We start from the raw sequence: 10284 nt of genomic DNA, 5'->3' as shown, positions 1-10284 counted from the left end.
AGAGAGGGATAAATTTTGATCATTATGTAATCCAGAAAGTTCTTTAACATTAAATTAGATTTTACTCCCTTATGTTGTTGAACAAAACAGATTGCAAGATTAAGAAAGCAAATTTATGATTAATTTTTAAGAACTATCATTTCTTTGTGAGCCCTTAACATGTGTTATTTGTTAAAAATATTTACTATTTGCTAATCATAAATCAATGTTTAAAATCAAGAATTTTCATTGTAAATATATAAACAAAATTTGAATTATTAATTAGATTTATTAAATTATTGAATTATTAATTAGATTTCTCCATTTGCCATGTTTTTACTTCACTCAAGCAAATATAAATGTAAAAATTATGATTTTAGGTGACTTCTTCAAAACCTAACTCATGAATTAATTTTCCATTGATTATTAACTTTGATATGTGTGATTTTGATATTCTAATGATAAACCTATATTAATTTCCTCTTTTACTGATGTAATATATTAGAAATATATGAACAGTTTGATAAAGCTTTTTGTGTTGAATGTTTTGAATATTAAAGATTAATGGTCTAAAACATGTTAAATTATTACACATAAAACAGTTATGATTTAAAATTGATAATACAACAAATTGAAGGTGTTTCAGAAGAAGTGATTTATCTTTCAGGCATAATGCTTGCTATTATAAGCAAATGTATCAATTTATTTTTCAGGAAATTGATGCTAAATGATAAAGATGCTTTAATTAAAAAAAAAAAACATATTAATAAACGATTTTTGTGATATTATAACACTTCTATATTTATGGGTTGACAAATTGTCTCTTCATAACCTTATATGTTCTGTAAATGACTGAATTTCTAGCACTAATTTGAAATGAAACTAATTTATTTGATGTCTCTACATAATATTTGTATAAAAATTATCATCATCATACACACAAATACAACATGAATTAATGCTGTATTTGTGCATGTATATAGGTTTATATGAATTAATAATAATTTTACAAAAAAAAAATTATTTAGAGAACAGAAAATTATTACTATTGACATATATAAATATATAAAGTATGATCTCATTCTGACTTACTTATTATAAATAGTCATGAAAAATCCTCCACCAAGTCCCATACTTTGTGGATTAACAGCTCCATCACAAAACAAAGTGGCAATTGCTGCATCAACAGCAGAACCATTATTATCTAATATATACCTAGAAGAAATTGAAAGCTATATTTTAATTTCATCATTATTTATGAAAGAGGTTTTATCAGCAAATATTATATTCAAAATTTATTAAATTGTTTCAATTGATAAGTCGTGTCCTGTTGTGAAGTTGCAAGATATCTAATATAATAATAATTAATATAATTAATAAATATAATATTATTAATATATTACAACCGTGAAGAGTAGAGAACTGTCCATTAACTGCAATCCTCTGTGAAGAGGATGCCATGTGAATGAATGAATGAATAAATTACATCAATCACATGGCTTTTGACATATTGTACAGAAATATGTAAATCTTGGATAATTTGAAGTCACAATTATTTCATCCCTTAAATTTTGAACTAATGAGAATTTCCTGTGCTATATTGTTATAAGAATATTTCTGTATAGATATGATATATAGTCATATCCAAAAACTAAGCATAAACATTTACTTTTGACCTGCATGTCACAAATTACTGATCAAAACAGCATGAAATTTAACATACAAGCACAACATTTATTTTTTATACAACAAAACAATTGAGAAACAAAAATTTAATCTAAATTATGTTTAAACTAAAACCAACAAGAAAAAAAGTCATCCAAGCTTTGATACTATAAAACATATCCTGAATTTTGCAAAATTTAGGATATGTTTTATTACACCCCTTCCACTAATGCACAGTAATATAACTTGCACCAATGAGTAGTAGTTTATAAGAAATCTTTGTTTAAATGTTTAAACTTTTCTGTGTGCTTCATATATCAAATTCTATAAGCAAATTGTAACAAGTAGATGTGGACAAGTAAGTAAAACACCAGGACACCAGGTGGAAAAGCTTGATGTACAGGTTCAGCATGTTTTTTTTTCCAATTTCTTTTTAAACAATTTTTTCTAAAGTGTGCAATCCAGTGAATAATTTCAAAATACATCTGGCCCAAAATTATTATTTTGTAATTATTAAAATCTCCAGTAGATATAAAGGCCAGAAAATCCCCGAATGGAAAGGATGAAAGAAGCTAAAACATCTGTAAGATCCACCAATTCCGAGTTTAGTTTTATAATTTTTAATTGGATATTTTCTGTGTTTTTTAAGGAATGTTTTAAACCTGATGGCCAAGTAGCCTCTAAAGAAAGGTCCGGTCATCAAACATATTCTAGAACACGTGATAGGAATAAATGGTGGTTACCAAGAATTTTTTTGGACAGATTGTGTCTTTAATTAACTTAAAAAAATGCCTTCCGACGAAATTCTATAAAAAATTATTAAAATCATTTGCATATCTTTAAACAACTATAAGAAAATATCAATTTTCTATTCACGATTGCTGGTTTAAAAATATGAGAATGATTATCCAACATTTTGCTTTTCCAGATATATTTCTAGTTCTGAGAACATCTTTGCAAGTGCTAGATTAGACTGGATATTCATCAGATCTCAAACCAATTGAAAATGTGTGGTATCTCATGGCTCTTGAAGTACAAAAAACATGACTTTCAAGAAAATGGGAGGTAAAAGAAGTGACTGTTTGCAATGGCATCATAATATAAGTCCTGAGTATTATTCAAAGCTTGAAAGACAGCATGTAGGAGAGAATTTGAGCTGAGAATTATTAAAGTCAAAAGTGATTAATATACAGTAGACCCCTATAAAATGAGTTCCTATAATTACAATTCCTATAAAAATGCGAAAAAATTGCAATGGTATCTGTAAAAAACGGTAAAAAAACTCCTATAATTATGTAAAACGTCATCGGGCAGCCGAACTATTTTCCGCCGTCAAGTGCCACGCTACGGAGAGATTACTATCGTCTGTACAGTATTATATATAAATTAGGTACTGTATATATAATTATATATTAACTTAATTTATTGTAACTTTATTATAATTATATATATATTTTCTGCCGCGTAGCGCCACGCTACGGAGAGTTTAGGCTAACTATTGTCTGTACAGTATGTAAATTAGGTACCGTAAGTCTAATACAGTACTGTAATTTTATACATTTCTTGTGAAAGAGCATTTCTTATTCAACAGCGATTAAAATTGTGTCCAAAGTTCAGCGAATTTTTCGCAGAAAAATAAGTTATTAGAAATCGCCCGCGGTTTGCTGAGCTGTTCCGCGACGAAAACAAGCTTGAGCAATGGCGATGTCGAATGGTACACACTCGGTAAGTAATCCTACAATTTTTTGTTTATAGCGTAGTTTATACAGATTATTCCCAAAAAAAATATATGTATTTTGGAAATGTTGAGTCGGATTAGTCTAGAATCGATTAATTTTACGGAAGAAAACCTTTCAATCAGCCGTAGTCCGTAAACTTCACACGCGTCGGGCTGTGATTGGAAGGACTCGTAAGAAATCAGGTTCCTAAAGAATGGAACGTATCTATAATCTTATAGGGGGGTCGACTGTATATATATTGTCACAAAATATTAATACATGTATTTGTATCCTGCTTTAATGAATATTTTGTGTACATTCTTTTCATTTATTAACTCTTTTTCAAACATATCCTCAAAACAGGTTCTAAATTTTCAAACAGTATATTGTATATGTCTATCATAAGAATAAATTGTAGTAACTCAATCTTTGCAGCTCTTATTTTTCTTCTGTATTTATCACTATTTATTGCTAATACACAGTGCCAATTTTAGAATCATTCTGCCCTTAGGAAGTATTTGAGTGAAATATTGTCTAGGGCAGGGGTGGCAAACCTGTGGCACATAGGGAAAAATCATCTGTATGTAGCATATCATACGATTTCAATTTATGTCTTTTTCAATCAGCTTTTTTACATTTATTCTAATTAAAGCATATTCATTTAATTTATTTAAATATTGTTATTCAAAGTCTAAAACTCTGGCACTCATAAACATCTTTAAAGCTAAGTATGTTTATTACATGGCATGTGTGCTCAAAAAGGTTCGCCACCCCTTGCCTAGGGCTTAAATGTATATTGCCAAAAATTCAACATTTTGAATAAAGTAACATAAGAAATCATGCTGATTGATGTTTTTAAAACATCACTGTTTCATCAAAGTTTGTGCATGTTGCTATCAATAGTAAAACATCAAAACATCAGTATTCATGAGTTTTATCAGCAGTTTACCATCTGTTTCATCTTTCAAATGACAAAATGTAATAGGTAATAATAAATAGATTTCTATAACCTATTTTAAAATCACAAATTCATAATATTAGTATATAAATTTTTTACTTATTTATGAAAATATTGTGAATGGAAACTTTCTTTTTTGCATCATTGCAATTACGAGTATCTGCTAAAAGAGCAAACATAATTTATTAGAGTATATTATTTAATTCATTTAAATACAAAAATATGGCTGAAAATTATTTCATTCTGAAATGCTTGAAGTATTTTTTTTTTGCTAGTTTTAATTTTAGTTTAAGACTTTATACTTAGACTTTATATCAAAAATTTATATATAAAAATTAAAACTTTATGATAATAGTGTACCTTACGAAACTGGTGACTAGTGTGCAAAGAAAAAAACAAAACGAAAATTCACTACAAACATTTCATAACTCCCCAGAGTTCTTCAGGCATTAAAGTGGATGCCTGATAGAATGTAAAAGCTTCCCGTGTGTCCGATTCAAACGATTGTTTGAATGGTTGTATTTGAAAGCTTTTACATTCCATTGGGCATCCATTTTAACGCCTGAAGAAGAACTCTGGAGAGTTCGAAAACATTTGTGGGGAATTTTTGTTTTGTTTTTCTTTGCACACCGGTCATCGCTTTCATAAGGTACGTTAGTGACTATAACCCAGTGTTGTGTATTGTGGTTTAACTTTATGATATTTTATATTACAGAATTTTTAGTTAACAATCAATAAATTAGTAATTGTATTTATGGTTAGATGCATTCTTGTTTGTCTTAAATAATGGGTAAATACACAATGATTATATTCTAACTTATTTTAGTTTTATGAGTAATGAGCCAGTTATTAATTAATTAATTAATTAATTGCAATAAGATAAACTTTAATAAAAATCATAGTGTAAAATTTTGTTTTTATTTATTAAAAAAAAAATACTTAAATGCATTACCTTCCAATTGATGCACAAGGTCCTCCATCTGATAATACTGCTGAATGTTCATAAACATTTAAAATTGAACTTGATACAGGAAATGATGAATCAAAATACCTCTCTCTTTTTTCTTTTATTTTTGGTAAACCTAAGGCAAGTGTCACGGCAATCATTACACATGCAATCACAATAACAATAACTACAAGAATACAATCTCGTCGAGTAAAATGTGTCCTGAAAATAAATTATATAAAACAATATTTAATAGATAAATCAAATAAATTATGTATTAATTTAACATTAATTTATATTCTTATAATTTATATTCTTAATTTATATATTTCATATCTTTATATTCTTATAAAGATATGAAATATATAATCAATATAGTATAATGTTATAATTTTTGTTGTGCATAAAATCACTTTAATCCATGTTGGTTGATTTTCTTATAGCAACTCAAGTTATTACATAAAGACGTTATTATAGTATATTCTTAAATAGATTACAACAGCCTGAAATGCATATGATGTATATATAAGAACTATTTAAGAATATACTACAATAACGTCTTATGTAATAACTTGAGTTGCTATAAGAAAATCAACCGACACGGACTAAAGTGATTTTTACATACTACATAGATGTTATAATTTTGTTGTATTTTAGTATATGGGATCAAGGCTATCAAGAGGGGGAGGGGAGAACTAAAGATTTTTCCTTGGCCCAGAAAAAACTTAGGGACACAATTTTAATTTTATAGGGATAGAAATCATAAAGATTTTATTTAATGTTAATAAAAATAAAGACTATTAATAGAGAAATAGTCTACATATTTCAAAATGCTAAAAGGTAAGAGTCATATGGGGACAGTTTATTCTAGGCCCCATACAAGCTTTTGACAGCCCTGTATGGGCTGTACATACAGGGCCATACAGATGCAGGTAGCATACGTAGTATGTACTGAGTAAGATAAATTGTAATGTTTCCAGCATCAATATTATAGCATCAGTTTTTCTGCATATAATATCAATATAGAATGTGTATGTTCATAAGTAGAGTTTGACTTTTAAGATTTTGTGCTTTGGCTTTTAGTCAGGAAAAACCTTTTCTTAGCTAAACAGCATGATGAATAACAGTAACAAAGAATCCTTTAAAACACTTTTCAAACTATTAAAATTTTCTAATTTTAGTATTTTTCCTTTATTCACTAATTTCAAATGCATTTATTTACTTTTAAACCTTATGTCTGAGCTATTTCAATAGTTAACTAATAGATTTAAATGTTAAATTGGTGGAAAATTTAACAAAAAGTTAATCAAGAGCAATCTTTTTAAGACTTTTGGTTGGATGGAAAATTTCAAGCTTCAATTTCAAAATTTTACAGTTCATGGTGTGATTGGCTAGAAAAATTGTTTAATGATAATAATTATAAAATCAGTAAATATATATTGTCTCCAACACACAGAAATTTTTCCTCTGCTTGGATTATATACCATACTTAATATATTTGTATGATAGATTAAACCAATAAACAAAGTATTGGTATTATGGGAAAGGAAAAGGAATCATCAAGAACACTTACAGAAATGGTAGAAGAAATACAGATGGAGCTGTACAACAAACGCTTTTCAATTGATGAGATGATAAGTATGTTATGTGAATATCTTTTTATTTGCAAATAGTGTAGTTATTAACATTACAAGAAGTTATGGTGTAATTCTCATTATTAACCACATATTAAAGAATTTTAATGAAGATGGAATGCTAATGTATATTCAAAAAACAAGTAACAATTTCTTAAAGGTTATAAAATCTTTAAAATGTGAATTTTTTTATCAGATATCATGCACATAAAAAAAGATCATTTGCAACAATATGCAAATTCTGAAAAACAAAGCTCACAAGACAAGAAAGGAATGTACCCACACCACTGCAGGATGTTCCCAGGATTCATTCCAACAGAATTTGGCATATTCTTTAACTACTACAAATATACTGTGGAAAGTTTTAGCATTTAGATCATTTTTTGAAAAATATCATATTTGACCAATATCTGATGAATCTACGTTAGAAAGAAATATCTATAAACTTAATAAAAGGTACATACTGTTACATAAGCTAAGTATGACATGATACTGAAATATGGAAAATGTATGTTAATTTTTTATTTGAGTTTTCTTAACTTTAGGCACTAGGAAAAACAAGAAATGAAGCAGGAAATAGTTGTATTTGGGTATAAACCACAATTTCTGAATTAGCTATTTGTAAACCACAGACTATTTAGGAAACTGTATTGCAAACAGTCATTAGGAAGCTAACTTTGGACAAGCCTGGTTAAATCTCACATTTTGGCTCGCAACATTATAGAAAAGATAAATCATGCCTCACTAGAAAGCTGTCTTTAATGACAAGCTAAATAAATTTCATATACTGCTTTATATTAAGACTATAATAAATATCTTGCCATCTGTATTGTAAATTTTTAGAAATTCTGAAGACAAAATCAGAGTTCTGCTACTTTTAACAGGTAGAGTCTCCTGTATGTTAAGGCTGGACAGGTTAGAAAATTTTTAATCTCAATTTGATATACCTCATCTGTCTTGCCCAACTGATTCTTGTTACAGAACTTAGAATTTCACTCCCTGAAGTTAATGCAATTATTTTTCCATATCAAAAAGATATGGAGACAACTCTAGGTATACAGATGTATAAAGAAAAATACTTTCAGAGGTTTCCCTTCTATCACAACTTATTCCTACAAAGTGGAGCACATGGCTAGAGACTGCAGTGTTTTATTCTGATAACTTTAGAAGAATAACTCATAAATTTTATCAAAGTCAGAGAAAAGTGAACAAATGATAAAGTTTGGTATTAAATTTTCAGATTATTGATCTGCTGAGCAAGATGTTATTACATAGTGCAGCTGTCAAAGAAGCATTTGCAGTTCCTGGAATAACTAACAAATTGGTATATTAAAGCACATTTAGCATTTTTAGTTAGCAGTATCAATTAAGAAGCTAGAAATGGGTAGATTGCCACTATGATTCAATGAAAACAATACATATGTCTGTTTCTAATTTGAATCATCAGAAGGTTCACAAAAAACTGAGTAGTATTTTAAAGAAAAACCTTCAAAATGAGACAGAAACTATAGTCTACTCAGTGAAGAAGCAACACCTAGCCCTATATTTTCTGTGTCCATTGAACTTGTGTCCTCAATTTTAAATTAAATTTGTACCAATCACCTTTGGTGACATTGATGCTCTTCCATTTATAAAAGTATATACTGACACTTTTTGTGTCTAACAACAACTGAACATATGGAACAGATCATTGTTGCATACTGTAAAAGTCAACATAAATAAAAATTTATACCAACTAATTTGCCTGTTTTACTGTCAAAGTAAAATTTTAACAATCTACTTTTTCCTTAGTTGAAACTGCAGTAAAAAACTTGAATTCTATTCATAAGCGATAACAGTATGTACTGTAACTATCACCTACTGAGACACACAGTTAACTCCAAAACTGTGTATTTTGAGTTATGCGTAAAAGAAATTCCCTATCATTTACAGTAAAATATAGGTGTCATATCATTTTTCCACCAAAAATCTTCCATACTTTTTCAAATTTTTGTGCTTTAGTGTAACTTAAAAGTACGTAGTAACTTGAACGATTAGAAAAATTAACTTGCTAGAACATCTTCAAGTAGAAGGTGTTCTAGTTACAGAGGTGTAAATCAATAAAAATCAATTTGATAACGCAAATAGTTGAGTAGAAATGAAAGATTGAAATTTCGACAAAAACTACGAAAGCAATTATCTCAAAACGGCATTTTTGGAGTTACGTCACTAATGTTTCCAGCAGGCGATAAAGCCTAATATTGCTTGCGCTTCTGTTATTCTTTACAATACAAAGGCGAGTCCTCCACTGTTGTTATTAATTCTTCAAATGTAAAAAAAAAATCTAAATATTCGTTTTAATGTTTTCAATTCATTTGCTTGCACGTCTTTATTTTTTAAAATTAAATTTATAAAAATAAATAAGCATTTCACATTTTTCAGGAATAACGAAATTTTTTAAAATCAAATTTGTGGAATTATATCGGACATGCAAAAGACGCAAAAGTCCCGAACGAGAATAAATCCGATTTAGAGAAATCCATCAATTAATTTCGAGATCAGCTAAATGGAGTTGACGGAGATTACTTACTATATTTCTCGAATTTAGCAAATAATAATTGGATGCCAAAATATATACTGTATTACACATAAAATATGGTTTATTGACGTAAACTTACTCCAATAAATATCTATCACTTCTTTTCCATTCTTCAAATTCTTCGACCAGAGGAATATGAGAAGGTCTCATTTTGATTTAATCTCGTTTTATAATATAAACACAGTATATTTGATAACTACGATGATAAATAACGAATTATTCGAAAATCTGCCATCCGCCTATTTCAGCGAGAAGGTAACAAAAATACGGGGGACACGGTTTACGATTTATTTGGCAAAAAGCCATATTAACGTCGAACGAACGATTGAGACGTCGACAGATGCCTTTTCGTGCAGTTATTTATGTTTCATAACCTTGTAAAAGTCAAAAGATGAGGTAATTCGAGAATAAGTACGTCTCAAATATGTTATTTAAAAACAATATTTTAATTATTAAAATGTTATTTAGCATGTTAATCGTGCATTGTTAATGACTAGGTATATTTTATCATATACCATAATTTCTACAAAACAGAAATTTAGACTAATATTTTCCAAACCACGCAAAATTAATGAAATTAACTTTTTACAGTAAGTCTCAAATTGTTATACAAGACTAATATTGTTTAAATGTAACAATCTTACAGTTTTATTGTCAGTTTAAATGTAATAAACTAAGTATAGAAGTATTATATAGGGCCTAAATTTTAAAGTTAACTAGTTTACAACAAATTAGTAACAATTAAATATAGTAAAAGCCAACAAATAGTATTTTCAGAATGGGTAAAATGTGTCTTATAAAGTCCA

At 28.2% G+C, this 10284-nt stretch overlaps 1 protein-coding gene across 3 annotated transcripts in view; it reads right to left on the bottom strand.

Moving 5' to 3' along the window:
* The window catches only part of LOC111622326 (glutathione hydrolase 1 proenzyme-like), a 61443-nt gene that overhangs the window by 33639 nt on the left and 17520 nt on the right, over positions 1–10284 (bottom strand). For 2 of the 3 annotated variants that reach the window (XM_023364682.1, XM_023364681.1), the window contains exons 2-3: positions 5273–5488; positions 1072–1194 (exon numbers count right to left, since the gene is read on the bottom strand). In XM_023364682.1, coding sequence (XP_023220450.1) covers positions 1072–1194; positions 5273–5488 — 339 coding nt within the window. Of the gene's footprint in view, positions 1–1071; positions 1195–5272; positions 5489–9557; positions 9826–10284 lie in introns of those variants that run through there. The other variant, XM_023364684.1, reaches the window with a different exon arrangement.

The sequence above is a fragment of the Centruroides sculpturatus genome, unplaced genomic scaffold (assembly GCF_000671375.1).
Source record: "Centruroides sculpturatus isolate CEXI.00-Female unplaced genomic scaffold, Cexi_2.0 scaffold276, whole genome shotgun sequence".
NCBI classification, from domain to species: domain Eukaryota; kingdom Metazoa; phylum Arthropoda; class Arachnida; order Scorpiones; family Buthidae; genus Centruroides; species Centruroides sculpturatus.
Note: the sequence above shows the minus strand (reverse complement) of the source record. Positions and strands in the feature narration are given on the sequence as shown.